General features: G+C 42.9%; 1 protein-coding gene across 1 annotated transcript in view; it reads left to right on the top strand.

The window, feature by feature from the left end:
• srcin1a (SRC kinase signaling inhibitor 1a) overlaps window positions 1-20,200 on the top strand; it is a 90,097-nt gene that overhangs the window by 43,509 nt on the left and 26,388 nt on the right. Inside the window, exons 2-4 of the mRNA XM_084571047.1 lie at window positions 11,393-11,422; window positions 12,314-12,663; window positions 18,404-18,430. Of these exons, the coding sequence (XP_084427173.1) occupies window positions 11,393-11,422; window positions 12,314-12,663; window positions 18,404-18,430 (407 nt within the window). The remainder of the gene's footprint in view (window positions 1-11,392; window positions 11,423-12,313; window positions 12,664-18,403; window positions 18,431-20,200) is intronic.

Below are 20,200 nucleotides of genomic sequence, written 5' to 3'. Positions count from 1 at the left end.
CCGACAGCCTCTAGGGATTGGTGAAACAAGCAATTACTCTAACAACCCACTAGGGACTGCTGTGTGCCGTTCGTCTCCACACTCAAACTGGCATCTCAACAGGCATGACAAAACCCCCTGAAACAGGCTCAGATGCTACATATGTGAATCCCTCTCTGATCTGTGACACAGTTTTAACTTCAGTTACACATGTTGTCTTTGTGTTTCTGACACTGTTTCAACATGTGTATTTTCTGATCTTACTATGCTCACAGATCTGGGATTATTATTATTTTTTTAATGTTAACACAAAAAGAAATTAGCTGGAAACATGATTTGAAGGTAAAAGAGGGGTTTTTTAACTCCTGAGCCTAATGAAGTAAAACCCATTTCCTGCTAAGAAGCGGTTGGAAAATCCACCTCCAACCTCCCATCCACAGATTTTTCCGTTTGTCTTGTCTCTGATGCCAGTTGAGAGAGAGCAGCTTGCACCGTGACACATCACGATCTGAATCATAACACAGATCCGTGTGCCGTGTTGTCTCGACAACTTGTAATCTCCGCCGCCCCGCTCGTGCCACATCTGTCACGGGGCTTTGTCTCTCACCATAATGCTCGTGCAACCTCTCACTGTAGCCTTGTTGGACAAATATGCGTGCGCGCGTGTGTGGTGGCTACCGAACCGTGGACAGCTTTGTGGAACAGCTGACCGGTTGCCAAGGCAACCCATCTGCAGTGACAGCTGCTGTCATACTTGTTGAAGCTAATGGCTGGTTGTTTTGATTGATCGTTTTTATTTATTTTTTCAGTTTCATGGAGGTAGTTTTTTCTGCCTCGTGCTCTTCTGATGAAAAAAAAAAAACATTGTGGCAGCGGAATTACAATTAAACTATAAGGATAATGCTTGTTGAAGAGGAAACACCTGTTGTTCTCAAGATTTGGACTAATTGTACACAGCAGTGACAAAGTGACTCCTCTAAGAGGGTGGCAAAAATCTAATATTTTGTGTCTAGCTCTGGAGCTTGTTCTGAGGCTGATGCCATCTGTTGTTTCATATTTGACCTTGTTTTCAGTGCTGCAACTGGCTCTATATAGTTTTAAGTGCTAATCACATAGTGCCCGGCTACTTCTTCTTCTCCTCGTCGCACCTGTTACTCACACACCAGCTGCCTTTTTGCACTGGGCCGTTACAAAGGCGTTCCTCCGCAAGTACTGTGCATCTGGGTGCTTTAAAAGGCAAACATCAAGTATAGTGCTTAATATCAAATCAAACACAGTGACATTTGAAAACGTTAATGTCGCTGAGTGAATTGCAGCCAAATGCGATGCCAGGCGTGTTTTTGTCTCAGCAACAGATGAACTCTAATCTAATTTTTCCATTTTCCCTGCTCTCATTTGCTGAATACGTCCCGTCTTTAACATTCCCAGCCGTCTTTGGGCACCTCTCCATCGCTCCTGCTTGCGTCTGTTCTGGTAAATCATTTAATCAGCTCATGTAAGTGATGAATGAATTCCGATATGTGGCGTAATTCACCATTTTGATTGATAACCCGTGGCCGGAGCCTAACTAATCTGACAACAGATGTGTTCCTGTGGGTGATTGCTTGTTAGGTTAGCCTGTCTGGAGTGGGAATGGCAGCATGCTAATACTACTAGAGGCTTGACAGCTCTGCTGGGAGTGGTAGCAGCAAGCCACATGTCAGATCCAGCTCAGTAATCCTTATAAAAGAAGTAACCTTACCAGAGCTGCTCCACCAGCAGTTGAGATCCCTTTATTTAATGACAAGATTTAGTGGAAATTAAACATCATTACACGATCATTAGGAAACCTTAGTCTCGCAATCTTAGCGGCGCAAATTGGGTATCGGATTTCACTCCACTGAAATTATATTATAATAATAATAATCTTGTTAAGGGCATTATTTTGGTGCTTAATTTTTAATTAGATACAAGAGCAATGGCAAAATACAGTACATGCTATTTGCAATTACCTTGCTTTTCTCTTGGAGTGCTGTGTACGTCCCCGTAGCGGGGGAACCTGTCATTTAACCAGAGGGTTAATTCAATAGCAAAACTAAATAATAGTCTAAGTTGCGTAAGGTATTTAGTGTTGGCAGTCCGCCTCTAGACATTACTGTCACTGTTGTTTTCTCTTGCAGATCTGACAAGCTTACAGTTCTGGGATGTACTCTCCTCTTGTAACGGGGTATCATAACATAATTTGTTTTATCTCCGTCACCTGCTTTGTCACTTTGTTACTCGGCTCTTGACTCTCTGGTAATTTATGTTGTCTGATCTCTGCAAGAAAAGCCTCAACACTTCCATCCTGTGTGAGCATCTTGATTTCTCATGCTCTGTGTCTTTTATTCACTACACTTTCATTGTGTACCTGCTGGTTTTACCCACAGGAGCAGTTTAGAACTTGCAAGTTGGTTCCTTTAAAAAAATCCTTTCTTTTCTGACTCGCGCTCCTACATTCGATTTCACACGTCTCGTTTCTTCCAGAGAGTGTTAACATAACTGCAGAAAGATGTTTTGCAATCAGCCCGACGCTGTCAGCCTGTTTGCCTCTGGAGGAGGGAAACAGGTCCTGTGGCCTGTTCAGAGAAAACTTAATGAACCTGCTGTCAGTGCTGTGCTCTGACAAGTAATTATCTGCTTCTAAGAATGTGGACCTTGCTCAAGAATTGGTGTTTATAATTTAAAACAGATATTTTTGCTATTATTTGTTGACAAAATGTTTGCAGTACATCCATAGAGGCTTCTGGGACTAAAGCTGCTAGCCTCAAGCAGAGACGAGGTGAGGGCTTGAGGTCCTGCTTTCCAACTCCTCGTCCTCGTTTCATGTTTGCACTTGTAGTCCTCAGACCTATCTGATGTTTGCCTGTGAATAAAAACGTTGACAGGTGATATTGGCTGATTGCAGAGAGAAGCTCTCCAGAGAAACCTGACAAAAAACACCTAAGTTCTTGGCCCAAGGTGTTAGAAAAGAAATAATACAATATATACGCTTACAAGACACAACGAGAAAGTGCAGACCATTAGTGTGTCATAAAACAAAAATGCTAAACTAAAATGTCTTTGTAGAGCTGCAAGCTTGAGTGGCAATACTAATCGTTGTTATCTATCAACACAGATGAGCCTTTTTAATTACTTCGTCCTCTCACCATTGTTTTATATACAAACACAAAGGGACACATGTAAGCACAATTGTAAAAGCAATTGCTCATCTCATGAATATGTGTATGCTCTGTGTATCAGCTCAGACAGAGGAGGCTTTTTAAACCTTCCTTTTTATTTTTTTAGATTTATTTTTTTTGCTGCTTAAGCCACTTGACCAGATTTCACCCCGTCAGTCATATTGTAGTTAGTGGGTGCTCTGCGGCATCTGGATGTCTGTGTGTGCAGGCGTGCATGTGCTCTGCTGTTAATAAAACACGGGCCTGTGGGACAGATAATGACCTATTAGACCTGAGTGATTTCGCATATACAGAGTCCTTGGCAGCTGTCACAGGGGTTCCTCTATTAACATTGACCTCTACCAGTGCATCTGTGCCTGCTTTTTTTTTTTTTTTTCTCAGCTGTGGCTCCCCCTGTCTTTCGAGCCAGGCGGTGCATTACACATATGTTAGATGCGTTTAGTGTGCGTACCTCTCCTTTCAGGTGGCGGCATTGTGGTCCACGTGAGTTCTGGGGGTATTAACGTCGGAGCAAGATAAAAGGACAGCTGACAGATTCTGATTGGACGAGCGTTTTCATCCACCTGCCTCAGCTGGAGTTGGCCTGTTTGCATGATAAACAGTCAAGCCCTCAGGAAAGTCAGGCTTTTCCTTCCTCTCTGGTCCCTGGTTATCCTGAAATCTCTTTGCTTCTACATTGACTGTTAGGCTCCTTTAAATGTTACTCAGTGTGTTTATTGGGTGACTGTATATGGAGGTTCCTGTGGAGAAGCTCCTTGTTTTAGTTGCGTTGAAGATAGAGATTTAGTATAGAGCATGCCGTGCTGTCCATGGTTGTTAGAATTTAGTCTATTCATATTGTGAAGACTGGAAAATCCAGCTGAATTGTGCCACAGGTGACGCTGTTCCCTGACTGCAAAATCTGTCTTTTATGGTTTGTTTTGCTGCTTCTTTCTTCGCTCGGCCCAGTGGCTCAGCGGTGCGCGGTATCGTGCTGCTCTGTCGAATCCGATGAGATAAACTTGAAAGAACACCGCTTGCTTATTCCTTAGCGAAGAAGTATTTACGGGTAAATGCTTGTGCATTTGCTTTCTTTTATTTGCGTCTAAATATTGTTTATTTTATAATCTGAACACTCTGGAGGAATGAGATGAATCAACAAGTCCAGGTTTGGCGTAAAGCGCCGCCTGTGGAGGTGAAACAACAGAGGTTGAAATGAGGTAGAAATCAGCACACAGCACACAACATCTCATCTATCAAACCTGCACGGTTACCTGCCTGTTGCTGTTTCTCCAGTCTTCATTTCACTCCGCGTACAGGAGGTCCACCGTGGCTGTGAACGTACACAAACACTATAGGCGACGAAACAGTGATGGAAGGCTCTTAAATTAGAGCTCCTGGATTTGAGCCTTTGTTTCAGAAAGTATCCATCCTTTTGACGTCTGGTCCCTTGATAACATACCAGCATCAGATGCCTTTTCTGTTATTGACACTGTACTCTGATCTCCATGTGGCCAGGAACAGGCAGGAAATCTCCAGCGTGGATCAATGTGGTGTCAGATTAACAATAACAGTTAATGGTAATTTATAGCCCATGTTACTGCAGAGTTCAGTTTGCACTTCCAGTTTGTGCCAAAGTCTAAATTTGTGTGTGTGTTTGTTGTCTAGTGTTTACGTAGGGGTGGCAGTGGGCCAATCTTATTACACTGCCCTGTAAGGGGTTGTGTTGTCAGCACTTGCTTTGGCGGGATGCTATGATGACTCAGGCTCCCCTGTCATTCATACTCAGAGTTTATAATGTCCCCATTTTATTTTAGTGTGATACTGATTAAGAGTTCTAAACACTCAACGCCAGTTGTCACAATCACACATACTGTATATTAGATTTAATCTGTGTTTTCTTTCTTTGGCAATTCAATGAAGACACCACCTAGCATTTCTGCGACTAGAATAGATGTAGTATTTGTCGTGTTAATTTAAAAAGGCTGTCATACCCTTTAATTTACAATTTTAGTGAGGTCGTAGTAAGAAATGTTGCTGTAGCCTGCTGATAAGAATAAGTAGACTTAAAACTTCACAATTTTCCACGGCGTCTCTTATCCTTAGAGCCCAGGGTTGTTCATTTTGGCCTTACAGTTTTGCAGCTGCAACTGAATTGGGTTGTTATTTTTTTTTTTTTAATGAAGAAGTTTCAAAGAACAGCCTTAGACTCGTATTCATCTTTGGCCGACACTAGTTTTAGTTATGAAGGTTATTATGAGAACCTTCAAACCTCAGATTTGATGAGACAGATTCTTAATAAGTGATAAAAATCATTCATGTTGCTTTTAAGTATGTATATGTGGTTGTTGTTGTAAATTATCTAAAACATGCATGCACATTAGTACAAAAAATCAGTTCCATGCAGTTCTGTGTATATGTTTGACCCAGGCACCATCCACCTGCAACTACCAGCCAGTGTTGTGCCCTGCCGAGATCTGAGGCCCGGGCTCCGCTTTCAGAGGAGGTGCAGTCCTGTGAAGTGTCTCTCCTCAGCAGGCCCCCCACGCTCTGCAAACATCCTATTTTGCATCTACCATCTCTTAACTCTATTACGTCCGCTTGTCTCCATCTGGAGTCTTATTGAAGTTAGCAGCGGCCTCCTCTGTGAAGTAAACATAGCAGCACCGATGTAATGAGGTGTGGTTGGAGTGCCTTCTTCACACCCGGTGCCAAGAGTGTGCCGACTGACCTGGTTCAACAACAGGCTGTAATTAAGAGGCTCGCTACTAGACTGCTGTTATTTCAGAAAAAGGCAGGCGGCTTTTACCGAGGATGACAAGTGAAACAAAGAGGTGCATTATGCCCACTACCTCCACCTGTTTCTCCCCCTCCCTCTCCCTCTCTCTCTCTCTTCTCGTCACACTTATGCATCATCCCTTGCCTTTATCTACAGTTGAGTGCGCACGCATTTGTCGTTCTCGGCTACAGACGGCCCCAGAGACGTTTCAGTGGAGCCGTAGCACGCTCTAATTGTGCTACTGTGTGCCTTTGTGTATTAACAGGTGCTTTGTTGGATCCACACTACTGCTGCGGTTTTAACTTGGCTGCCTCTGCAGTATTCCCAAGTGTTGCCCAGGGAAACAAAGTTAGGAGGTAGCACAGTTTGTGGGTGGGTAAGAAGCAGATAATAGATAGACATCAGAGAGCATAGGTGAAAAAGATGGGCGTGCCACTCTTTATTTCACATATTTTAGTGATCAAGAGGGTGTTCCTGTCACCTGGGTGCAGAGCAACAGATTGCGGCTGTCTGTGTCAGTTTTACATGAGGCTGTCAGGAGCCCTGTGATTGTCTTGGCCTGTTATTACATCCAGCAGCACAGACACGCGGGCTGACCTTCTCCTGATGGCTTGCTCTCATTGCCCAGCTGTCAATTTCACCCCTTTTAACTCTCCTGTCCTGGCACAGCAGTGCCTCAGAGCTTTCAAAGATTACCTTAATGGAGGGAAAAAAGTTGAAGTGCACATGTCTGCTGGGTTATTTGCTATTTCTTCTTTTCCCCGAGCCTCATTGCTTCAAGAATAGAAAATATGGAAGCGATGGAAACAAAAGTTCCTCTTCTAGGTGTATAGTCTTTTTTGTTGCAATCCAAATCTCTGCTTTAAGATGTCAACAGCCAGCACTTGAGCTGGTTTAGAAGATTTCAAACTGTCCTTGTATGGCTGTTGATAACACAGTTCACAGCTGTCTGACTGACTTGCAGGCTTTTCAGACGCCTCATTAGTTGTTTTTCAGAAGTTTATATTTAATCCTGACATTCCCTTTTCTCCTTCTAGTAATTTGTTTTAACTGTTCCCACCGGAATGAATGGAGTTACAATTTCCAACAGCTTTAGGCTCGACTTATTTCCTTTCGCCTGTAGCCTCGATAAACGAGCTGCATTTGCGGTTAGCTGATTTCACCTACTTCTCCTGCTCGTTTCCTCCTTCCCTCGCTCTTCTCTCAGCTTCGTTCAGCTGGTCTTCTCTGGCCCGCGCTGTCACAGCCGGTGTCCCACAAGGAGCTTTGCCATGCAAGCAGTAAATTGGGCCGCGTATCAGAGGGAAGAGCTTTCCCTGCCTTCCCCAGCCATCTGCATAACAACAGGCCTTCTGTGGAGGACACCGCACTATGCGAGAGTCTCCCTTTTAATAAGGCAGTTCAACATAGGAGAATAAAAGAGTAATCCCAAGAATGTTTCTCTTACAAAACGCTATATTTCACAGGAAGGAAGAGGGACAGAGAGCTAATTAGAAGGATAGATGATTGAATTGTTGCTTTAATTGCATGTGGAATTAAAAGTGGCACATTACTGTAAGTTATAGTACAATAAACCCATGTGACAGTAAACAAAATGCAGTCAGATGAACACAATGTGCAAGTAGCCAACAGAGGGTAAAGGCGACAGAGACCTAGTCTGTATAGATCCTCTGAGTAAATGACACAAATATGTGTTTGAACAGATATACAGTAAATATAAAGTTCAAGAAGTGCATATTGCCACCGTGCAAGATGTTCTGGACAGACGGTTCGACTTCAAGGACTTCTTTAAACAGGCAATATGTTTTGAACTTAATTACTTATTCACTAATGCCACTTCAGCTTCCTGCAGTCTCACAGTGAAGAGTTAAAACTATTCAAACCACAGCTGGAGGAGACCTTGAATGTGTATCTGCCTGAGAGGTGAGCCAGGATTTTAAATAGCACACATACTGTACGTAATAATCATCTCACAGACGGAAAGGGACAAAAGAGATCTGTCTGGTGTCATTTCACTTGAACTTTTTCTATTTATTTATTTATTTATTTTTAAATATCAGAGTTTAATTGAGATAGTCAGTCAGTCTAATAATTAGTTGATAAATGACTCACCAGACTCGTTTTCTTTAAATATATACGGTCTAAAGTCTTTGGCTTGAATGAAACAAGAGATTATCATCTTTTCTTCAACCAGCATTTTTAACTACTTGCTTGCATTTTTCTTTCCAAATGATCGTTGATTGGTGCAGTAAATAAGTTGCAGATTCACTAATAACAAAATGTTCTTTCAGGCCCAAAACTAACTTTAGTTACAGTCATGTCAAGAATATTTGAATAAGAGCCTCAAACTGCGGCTGCATTTTCTTTTTTTATAGTAAATAGATGGTATTGCCATAACATGTGAACTTAGGATGAGCTGTTAAAGAACCCAGACCTCTTTATGCTTGCAGTATGAGAGACTTGGAAGTCTCTCTTACACCCTCCTCTCCCTCTGACCCACTTGTTTAACATCCCTAAAATATAAAGCTTCTCCGCCTGCCTCATCCAAAACTACTTTTCCGGATTCTCCATACCAAATGTCTTTGCATATCATTAGATATCACTTCTCTCCCTTAGCTGAAGTCCAGTTCACAGAGTGGCTGCAAAAATTAAAAAAATAAAATAAAATTAGAATGACCTTTTATTGTTAAGTGTGTGCTCAAGGTTTTAGCAGTAGTGATACAGAATATTATTATGTCTGTGTCTTTTGATAGTTGCTGTGGGCGGGTTGGCAAGTCCCTCATGTCACTGAAATTCCGTCCATACAGTATATAAATAACCCACTGAGGGCGGCGGAAAACTGCATACACAAAAAGTGAAAAGTTGAAGAGGATGTGACTTCATGAAGACAAACATTAAGACCTGTGTGGAATACCCAGCTGGTTATTATAGATAGAAATTGTCACTGATGGAAGAAGGTTTCATGCTTCATCTATTTTGCATTAACTCAGAAAGACCAAATGGAGTTGGACTGTTGAGTTGGGCTGTTTTGGGGGAATCTTGTCTTGTAGTATCATATTCCTTAGAGAAAGTCATTTCTCCTCCTCTGTTTGTCTTGTCTTATCGCTTGTGCCCACCGCGGCAGGCTCGTTTTATTTTGGCAGGTGAAAGCTCTTGAACGTGCACTCTATCTTAGCTCTGCAGCCCCGGCCTCATTGCCTGGCCTCACAGATCTTATCAGCTGTGACCGCAGGCTCCCGTTGTCATTCAAGTCTTCTGTTTATTTAGCTGACCAACATGTTGCACCTTTTCCTGAGTCTTTGTACTTGCTATTTGCCTCGCTGCAGACCCAAACCAGCTGACTGCCATTGGTTTCTTGTGATAAAGTGTTCACCAGAAACCCATCCCATCAATGCTCTTTCATGTGTGTTTAAATGGAGCTGCTGCTGTGTGGGCTTTCACAGATTGTTTTGGCTGTCAGGGTTATTGTCTGCCAGCTTATGTGGAAATATATTTGTCATGAATGACGAAAGTAAAGATGAATAAACTTGTCACATTTTCTATTCTTATTCTCCTGCCCACACAACTTTTTCTCACGCTGTTTAAGATGAAGGCTGCATAGACAGCCTTGCAGGGTTCTTTTTTGTTTCTGGTTGTATTCCAAAGCGCTATTACAAAGATATGCACCCTTTTACAGTTCATCCATTTTGGCAGGGGTTTGCAAGCCATTAAACTTGGCATAAAACTTTTTAAAACAAATGTTAGTACATTTTCTACAGAAATTCCTGCAGGTTGAACCAGGGCAAACACTTTCAGGGCTGACTATGTGAAAAATTTGCTATAATTAGACTTGAAAACACAGCTTAGCAACATGAATGCTACATAGCAACCCATGATGCAACACTCTCTTCAGAAGCCTGTGTTACACTGGTATCCTCTATATTCTTGAGCAGTATCTGATGTTGTTACTACTGTTATTCTTTTGCAGAAAGTTACAGTATATAAGACTACCCATATTTCTTCAAACCTAATTTCCAAACAAATACTGGATCCTTGACGCAGGCCTCTGTAGTTAGTTGTGGATGACACTAAATGGAGGCCGTCCTTACTCAACAAGAAGCCAAACCTGTTCATTTGCTGTAGTATTACCATTATGAGTGTTTCTTTTGGCATTGGTGACCATGAGTGATGCTTCTTTGTGTTTGAAATATTCCTAAATATTTAATAACCCTGCAGGTGGTGCTTTTATTCTATTATTCTTGTGCATATAGCCTTTGGTAGTTTCAAAGTTCATATTATTTTAACCAAACAAAAAAACTTTTAATCATATCTTGAGTTTAAGCTTGATTTTTTTCAGATTATTGTTGCAACGTTTCCTCCTCTTTGCAGTTTTATGTTGCGTTGTGTACGTGTCTATAGGCGGCATAGCATGCTCAGCTTTTCACTGTCCTCGCGGATGCTCCGTCACAATAATAAGCCATAGTACATAGGCCCAGCTTTGTCAGCCATTGTAGCTGGCCCCTGGAGTCAGGTCCTTGTTAGCTGATGCACAATAAGCTCCAGCATAATGAAGTGTAAACCAGAGACCTGGGAGGCTGAGAGGAGGCCAGATGAATACGGCCGACGGTCTTGGTGTGCTGTGGAGAGCTCAATGCTAATACCGTTAGCCAAGAGGTCAGTCCATTTAGCCTCACCCCTGTTCAGTTTATCAGCACTTAATAATGTGTGGAATGTAGGGGCAAGGTGTTAAAACACACTTAAGGCCAATATCTCTGAGAATGAATAGAGTCAGAAATTGGTTCACAACGAGCGCATAGTTGGATTGCAGCTGCGTCGGAACGATCACAGACCTTCTGCCCTCAACAGAGCTCCTCTGTGTAAAGGTTTCTCCACCGGAGAGCGTTGCAGCCTCCATCTGGCCAACTGCCCTCTCTTTTCCATGTTCATTAACAGTCCATTTGTTGCTTCTGCCCCGAGGAGCCTCCCTTTGCTGCTCAATTGCTCAGCCCGTCCTAATGCTGCTGATGAGACTTTAATGTACAGATGGTCCACTTCATTCATAGCCATTTAGCCTCAGCACTTTTTATGCTTTTCTGTTTAGCCAGTAGTAGTTTTATTATCCATCTGTGAATTGATTGTGCAAAGTAAAAAGTTTACGATGATTAAACGTGTCATGGTTTTAGAAAACATCGTATACCATCTATTGCTGTGTAAAAATGCATGATGACAGTCATTCACCGTTCTGCAGGTTATTATAAGATACCGATAGCACTCATTGCAAACCATTTCCCCATATGTTAACCCTTATAAATATAGTATAATGCATATATAATGCATTAACTGATTGTTATGCAGAGAAAGTGCTATCATTTTTGATAGCTCTTTTCTGATAGTCATGTGACTCATGTGTTCTGGTGTGTTTGCTTGCACATTTGTGCACAAACACAAATTAATCCTTGGCATGTTTCTCTTCTAGCCAACGCCGGGGCCTGTTTCCCCAAGCAAGGTAACTCACCGGGCGAATGGCTCCCTGTTATTTTCAATCACACCTTAAGTTCATTTGTTATTCCAGTCTTTTTTTTGTGTAACCATACTGTCTCCTTCCAGCTGTCTCCCCTCCCTTTTTGTGTGCCTTCCACTTGAGGCTGTGTTGTCTGTCGGTTAAAGCGCCGATAAAAAGCCAGGGTCGGTCAGACTGATGCGCCTCCTTAAAACTGGACAGCAGGATCAGTAACTTTCAGTAGACACAGTGAGACTGTGTAGAGAAATTGTCAGAGGGTGTTGAGGGACGGAAGGAGAACTCAGACAGATGGACAGGAGTTGGTGAGGAAGACCAAGAAAAGTGACAGATTTGAAAGAAGTGTTACTTTATGTTCCTGTCTGACTTTCAATCACCCCAATTTTCAGTGTTTAGTTTTTCTGTTTCCCAAGAAAACAGTGAAAGCAGGTTACAGTGGTATATCCAGAAAAACAAATTCACTTCTTTTGATCTATTGCAGAAGCCTTTTGCTTTTCTCGTTTTTCTTCCCTTTTGAACTTGAAATCTATAATTCTGCAAGGGACCGCTCTGTCCTGGTGGCAAATAGTCTAACATCCCATCCCATTTCTTTTTCTCCTCTCTCTCTCCCCCTCGCTCTCTCTCTCTCTCTTCTGTCCCCTCTGTGCCTTATTTTTTCACTTTCCTTTCTCTCTGCTGCATTTGTTCCCACCTATGTGTGCCTGCTGTATGTATATCTATCCCCAACCTGAAATCTTTCTGCATGCCTGTGTGGATGGTGATTCACTTCTTTCTTGCACACTTTCCACCCTCTCTTCCCTTCCTTCCTTCCTTCCTTCCATCCTTCCTTCCTTCCTTCCTTCCTTCCCTCCGTTCCCCTCTTCTGTCCTCGTCCCTCAGATCCCGAGCGTGGTGGCAGTCACATGATCTCGACAGATGACTTGGAGTATCCGCGGGAGTACCGGACGCTGGGCAACAGCGGCCGGCGTTTCTCCAATGTGGGCCTGGTGCATACGTCGGAGCATCGCCACACTGTCAGCGCGGCCCAGAGCCTGGAGGCCCTGACCAACCTGCACAAGGCTGACATGGAACGCAAGAGGGACGCCTTCATGGATCACCTGAAGAGCAAGTACCAGCAGCAGCAGCAGCAGCTGCAGCATCCGCACCACAGCCCCCACCACAACCCACCATCACCCTCACCCTCCCACGCCAGCATGAGGGGCACATCAGAGCGGTCCGCACGAGAACAGGTACGTTCTTTTATTAATGAATGTATTTAAAGTTTTCTCTGTACCTTTTTCCATCTCGATTCAGTGCATATTTCGGCGCTCCAAGTGTGGTGATACGTCATATGTAGATTCCCATCGTCTAGCTCCAATCAAATGTATTGTCATGCAACACAAAGTCTTTTGTCCGAGGACATTCAGTGTGAAAGCAACACAGTGACTCACACTGTGCTCATAGAAATCCTCTGAAAGACAGAAATACATGAAAGTAGGATGTCAGGTGGTCTTTGTGTGTGATTACAGGCTATCATTTAACTGTTACAACCAAGCTTGTCTCTGCTGACAGAACCTGCAGAAATGTACATAGAGTGCTAAAACTGGTGCTCTTAAAGTGCAGGACGAGGCACTTAAACATGTTGAATGCACATATGCTCATCCAGTTCTGTGAACATATGGGGATGATGGTCTCGTCTCCTCTTTGCCTTCTTTTTGCACCACCTCAACACCGTTCTATTGCTCATTCCTCTCTCCTTTACACTCGTACACATACGGTACTCTCCACAAACATACTTTCCCTCTGTGTGAGCCCTGCTCTGTTTAAAAAGGGTGCGTTTAGTGTAACGACGTGACAGAAAGGCACATCAGAGGAGAAGGAAGAGAATTAAAGAGAGCAAGCGTACGAGTGAGCAAGAGGGTGGGTGAAAGACAGGTGGAGTCCATAGTTGCCGTGGCAACCGCTCCCATATATGGCAAGCGGGGATATCGCATTGCAAAGGTCAGGTTGTGTAGAGAAGAAGGAATCGTGCAATAAAAATGACTGAAGGGATAGAGGAATAATGAGTGGAAGGCAAGCCGTTCAAAAAAAAAAAAAAAAAGAAGCAGCAGCAGCCCGGAGACTGGACAGGTCCTGAAGTGACAGGGCATTTTCACTGAACGGGGGAGGCAGCAGCAGAGCCCAGGATTTCTTGTCATCTCGTGGATGTGCAGAGCACGGACAGCGAGGAAGGAGGGAGAGGGGGAGGAGGAGCTGGAGAGAAGCGCAGCAGCCAGTCAAGCAGCCCGCTGCTCAATTAGCCAGCACCAGCAGGACCCAGCCACCCATCTGCGAAGGAGTTAATCGGCTGGTGTTGTAATGAATTAAATAAAGAGTTTCCGCCGCATGTGCAACTGTAGAGCGAGAGAGAAAGAGAGGGAGACTGAGTGTGGGAGAGGGAGGTGGGTAAGAGAAACAGAGGGAGGGAGAGACGGGCGAAAACGCGATGAGGATTTGCTGCACCTGACGGATAGCCAGGGATGACTGGAGTGGCGGACAGGCACAGGTGCACTGCAGGTGAGATGGTACTAGAGGCTGTAGAGAGCTGTGTGTGTGTGTGTGTGTGTGGAACGAGGATATTTCAGCTGGGATTAGATTCCACGCCTGTTGTGTTTGTTGTGGTTGTTGTGGTGACGGTGTGCATATGCTCAGCAGGCAGATGTCCAGGCTAGACGAAGGCTGAGTGAACGATAATATAAGCTGAGCCTTTTGTGCATCTGTTTGAGTGAGCATTATTTTGCAGTTCAGGCTTATGTGTGTGTTTTTACAGTAGGGAGTAGAGTGGCTGTGATGTAAAGACACCAAACTGGACTGGAGGAGGACTGAGGAAGGAAAGAGTAAGAATGATTGAGGTGGTGGGAGGGGGGTGCAGAGAGGATGACGACATGAGAAAGAGACAGAGGTGGAGGAGGGGTGGAGCGAGTGCAGCCTGCTTTACATGCAGGTCAGGTAATGCAGCGCTTCGCTCTTTGAGGCTACGTCCTTCTGCTGGAGCTCTGTGGCTAACTCGAGTGAGGGCACATGCCTGTAAATATATCGACGCATGTCTTAACTGAGCTCAGGGAATGCATTTAGCCCTTCAGCCCCAACTTTAATCTGACATGTCAAACACAACTCCGTCTACCTTGAATTAAATGTGTTGCATTTAATTCAAAAGAAAACTAAAAATGACTAGATGCACATTTGAGTTAAGTAGCAGAGCTTCAGTCAAGAGTTACATCTGTCATCTGGGATTATGGCTGAATGAGTTTGTGTGATAGTGGTAACTGTTGCTCTTGCACACAGTCCAGTATTTGCCCCTCAAAGTCCAGGATCAGTATATCTGCAGCTGTCAGTGGTGCAACAGTGCAAAAAAAAACAAAAAAACCCACAGTTTACCTGAGAACTGCGAGTAAGCCTCATTAAAGCAACAAACAAAGAAACACTGGCAGAGTCAGACACACAGGACCACAAATCACTTCTGCACCATTAAAGCCAGCCCTGAGTCATTTAGCTTTGTGGGAAAATAAAATCATTAACGTTGTCTGAACAAGTGAACAGCAATTATTTTTGATGCACAGATGGTGCCCCTGAGCCGCCAATGGTTCGGCAGGTTGTCAAGGGTGAAGCGTGCTAGGCTACACTGAATAAATGACTGACACATGATCGGGTATTCAAGGCCATTTCTGGCCTAATCAGAGTAGACCTAGTGTTTTAGCTTAACCCTGAAAGTGACCCACTTTACCGATGACCTCTCACCTCTGTTTGAATTGACTTTTTGTCCGCTCCTCTTCAGAGAAAGTGGAGATGATTTACAGATTCAGGTCACACCTCATCCTGTTAAAAACAAGAACTTTCTGACATCATGCCAGAGCATTGCTTTGTTTTAGCAACCCATAATGAAGGGTTTAATCCTTCAGACTCTGAAGATACATGGTTTTCATTGTACAGCAGTAATGTATGGAAGTTAAAAAAGAGACCAGCTTGTGAGGAGACAGAAATTGTCATCAGTAACACATCAAAAGGCCGTCTTTAATCATAACTGTTTTGACATATGTTGTTAGAAATTTCTATGATATGGAGAAAAAGGAAGCTTGGGTTTAGATTAGGCTCCGTATCATTTTGTGTTCCACTTGTCTAAGTGCCAGTGGGCTTATACGCGCGCGCACACACACACACGTTGATATACACTTAACATTTAAAATTACACACATAACAGCTCCTCTCCCCATCAGCCAAAAATTACTTGGAGGACAATGCATAGTAAAACGCTGTGCACTATTACAACTACCCCTTTGAGTTTTTTTTTTTAAGAGATAAGCTTTCCTTTAATGGTTTGTAGAGTATCATATGTCGTGTCCATCCACTTGTATTAGTCAGTCCTTGCGTGTCTTGTGTATTTACAATGAAAAGACAAAAGTAAATGGCACCCAAACATCCCTGTCAGCACACAAAATCTGTTGATAACGTTGTCCCACAATGCATTGCTCAGCGGCTATGAACTTTTAGTGTCATTCCAAAGTCCAATGCTGTGTCCTGAATCTAGACGACTCTCAGGCTACCCTTTGCAGCTTGCGCAGCTTTTGAAGTATGTAGTGTGTTTGGGGGTGGTGACTAACCGGCTATTCCTTAATATATCAGTAATGGAAAGAAATATTTACACTTGGTATAATTACGGGGAAAAACAAACCAGCGTAGACTAGCCAAAATATACTTTTTGCTTTCTTTTGTTTTTTTTTGTTCCATTAGGGTTTCTATATGGACCTTATGGCGATACACTAAACTGTACATCTGGGACTATATAGAGTGTGAGTTTTAACTTTTTAAAGTCGGTTTAAAAAAACTGATTTATTGAGTGTCCCTTTGACACATTACTTAATTGGCACATTCATGTATGCTAGTACTGTATGATTAAGTTGATTTCTTGTATAGTGTGTAGTGCAAAACTACACTTATACAACTACTGATATACAGTATTTTGTACGGAATTGGGACACAGCTGAAGTTTAAAACCGCGTCCACATTGCTTTGTACATTCATTTTGTAGCTGCCAGCTTGTTGCTAGTGGGTGTTCCAGGCTCTGGTTGCCCTGGTAACCCTCTTATAAATGTTTCTGAGTGTCACAAGCAGAGATTTACAGTGTATGAGCTAGCTCTTCTTGCCGTCTCGTCTCACAATTTGAAAAGAAAATACTGTCATCAGCGGTGTTGCTCCATTTGGGTTCAAAAACTCCATGTGGTCTGACGCCGCTGTCAGTGAATTTGGTGGTAGGAACCGAAGTCGTAGATGATGTTCTCTTGAGCTTAACGTTTCGGGAACTCTTTGCTTGTGTCATATGTTGGGGACCTTAGCAACCTTGTCGGCCTCTCCCATTGGTCGTTTCCTCCATCTTGTCGTCTCAAACTTAGGATTAGTTAAACTTGGGACATGCTGAACTTGTCATTGATGCGTTGCTGAACTGCATTTAAATTCCACGGTCTCATATTGTTGCATTGCTTCTTGTATCTTTCTTTGTGTATGCCCCTTTATCGAGTAGTTCTTCTCCATCTTATTTGTACAAAACTGTAAATTGCATTGCTTTCTTGCCTACGAACTGAAAGAAATCTGTACAGTATATGCTAATCAATATTATATTAATATATTATAAGGTATATACTGGGATGCAACCCTTGGCTAAAAGCATTGCCTCTTTGTATTAATAAATCCGAATTCTGCATCAAAATCGAAAAAAGTTTATCCTCAAAACATAAAGAAGAGGGAGAGAAAATATCGAGTAAAGAGCGTAAAGTGAAGACTGTCAAAGTAGAGCATTAAGGTCTGATGAGAGAACATTAAGTGAAAGCTTCGATTAATAAGCTAGTAATCACTGAAAACACGACCACTGATGCTTGTGTTTACCGAATTAATCCAGGCTTTTGTCGAGACAGTGTTAAAATGGAAGGCAGATAATGAAAAACCACCAACTATCATAAATCAAAACTTCTCTGTCACTTTTTTTTACCCCCTGCACCAAGAGAGTAATGTGGGCTCTGCAGAAGGGAGGCTGAATGGACTGAAAATTGCCTGCAGATAAGAATAAGAACTAGAATAAGAGTTTGGAGTAGAATTAAAATTCATGAACTCTGCCCAATCTTTTTTTAATTTTCCATGTCATTTTGAGGTATTTCTGGGCCATCAGTGGCTTGGCCTGATTTTGACTGTGGGGTAATTATGGCTTAATGGAAAGCTCATTTCCCGGGGCATCTGCCAACACGCGAGCACCTTTTCTTACGTGGCAGAGCAGGAGGAAGGGCAAACGGGCAGATGAGCGATACGGCGTGGAAAGGTTCGAAATAAGCAGGCGAGGTGGCGAGGTTCTAAAGACTAGAGGACAGCAGGAGAGAGTGAGGAGGAGACAGAGGAGGAGGAGAGCGGTTGCTTGCCAGTGGTGGAGGAGTCTGGGAGAGAGGCCAGCGTCACAACAACAGAGTGGGATGCTGTTTGATTCGATTTCACTCTTTTCCTCCCCTTCAAAAGTGCGGTCTTGTTTTAGGTATACTGTCATTTGACACCTGTAAAACACAACCACCATCTGCGTTAACGCCAATCAAATTGAAGCCTTGAGGTTTAGACAGTCAGAGCAGATGAAACTGTCAGCATTATTGAAAAAAGTTGTCAGACAAAGTAGCATGTTACGTGGAAATATCCAAAAAACTAAACTGAAACTAGGGCAGCTTCACCACTCATCCATGTAGCTTCTTCAGTTCTAAATAACTGCTGGGGTGTTGGGGTTTTATGAGGAGCATCTGTGGGTGGTGCCTACCTGCAACTTACATGGCTATGGTCTGTAATGACCGGATACATACCTGTAATATGTACCTGTGATTGGAGGAATGTGTTCTCTCAAATACAATTTTGTTCTATGTAAACATATCTAACTCTAACTTTTCTGTCTCCCTCTCTTCCCCTTTTATCCTTCATGAAACTCCACAGCAACAGCCCAACTACTGGAGCTTTAAGGTCAGTGCTGCTCGTCAAAGTGTCCCCGTGTGTCATTCCTTGTGTAACTTGTGTGTGTTTGTGTGTGAATGTGCCGTGTCAACACGTCTGACCCCTCAGGCATCGCCAGCTCCACGCTCCTTTTGCTCCAGCAGTGCTCAGCTCACTTGGCATCTCTTCGCTTTCCGGGGCAGTGTTCAGTGTGTGTGTGTGTGTGGCGGCAGAGGTGTCAGGGGTAGCGACAGCTTAAACGTACCCAGCTCCATTTAATCTGCGGAAGATGATTCTCTCTGGATTTATGATACCTCAGTCTGCTGGCGTTAATAGCTAGAAGCCACGTGACCCTCAAGACGTATTAATGACTGAGACATTAAGAAGACTTCTCAGACGTACCACTAAGGCATTACTGAGATAATTCTTTGACATTATCACGGAGGCTTGAGTCATAGCTCAGCTGCTGAATGGCTTTTATCCACAGGTTGAGATGGGAAATATTTGACTTGTAGACACCACAGAAGGCCATCAGGCAGATCTATGGAAAGTATGATCACTCATTTTAAAAAGGTTAGTCTATTTGTTAGCTTTTTTGCAACACTTCATACATCACAGAAGCATGCAGAGAGGTGTACTGTCTGAACAGAACTGGTAAAGAATGTATCAAAGGGAAGAGTGTTTGCTTATCAGAGCTGTAGTCTTCCTTGTGTCCATGCTCACAGTATCCTTTGGACAGGGTGGAAATGTCACAGGATATCAATAGCTATATGACCTGACCTATGGGGAAAGGTAAGAAATGTATCTTCACTCCCACGAGTTCCTTAACCTGAAAAGACTGATACCAAATGGATTTGTTCTATATGTCACAAAAATCTATTACCCAACTAAACCGTTTGAAACTCTCCAAGACTTCCAGGTGGGCTGCAAAACCTCTGTTGCTGTACAGAAATATTTACTGAAAAAAGCATGAAAAGATTAAGTAGTAGCTTTATAACTCAATTCAAATATTTTCACTGACAACATATTTATAGAGTTCTCATTTCTTGATTAATTGTTTGGCCTATGCTCACTAGAATTTCTCTGAACCAAGTTGACGCTTTCACATATTTTGTCCAAAACCATAGATGTAAAACTACTCATGATAAATTTAGTTGCTGATTAATTTTCTTTTTGTCAGTAAAATTAATTGACCACTTATTCTGGGTCTAAACAATTCTTGTTTTAATGCTTTGATTTTCCTAGAACAGAAAATAGCTGTTCTGTTGATCACTCGCTGCTTCACTTTGCTGCTTTGTTTTGCACTGCGCCAAATGAGGTAGTTTAATCACAGAACAGTGAGAGTGAGAGAGTATATTTATTGGCTCCACAATGTGCTGCAGCGGTAATAAAATCTAGAATGAAAGGATCAAAATGCAAGGCACAACAGCTCTGTAGATGTTTGCTGTCAACACACAGACCGTTTTTGACACCTTTTATTTTGACGCCTCATCGTGCTCAGCTTTCCTCATTTCGCATTTAATCTCAAGAAAGACGCATCCCACTTTATCATCCCACCAGCTTTAATCCAAGCTCAGCTCTCTTCCTTCCCCCACCTGCCGAAAAGAGACACTCAGTGGAACTACTATCGAGATTGTACCACGCTCAATTTTCACCTGTTGAATATTTAAACCAGATTTAACGTGATTGTTAAATAAAGACGCTTTTTACAGCTTATTGATGAGAGTTGCAGGTGTCAGACCTGCACAGTTAAATGTATCGCTGTCCTGTCTGTCAGAATAAAGGATGCAATCTCAATCA

Source organism: Chelon labrosus, assembly GCF_963514085.1.
Source record: "Chelon labrosus genome assembly, chromosome: 21".
In the NCBI taxonomy this organism is placed as follows: domain Eukaryota; kingdom Metazoa; phylum Chordata; class Actinopteri; order Mugiliformes; family Mugilidae; genus Chelon; species Chelon labrosus.
This window is presented reverse-complemented; position numbering and strand designations above follow the sequence as displayed.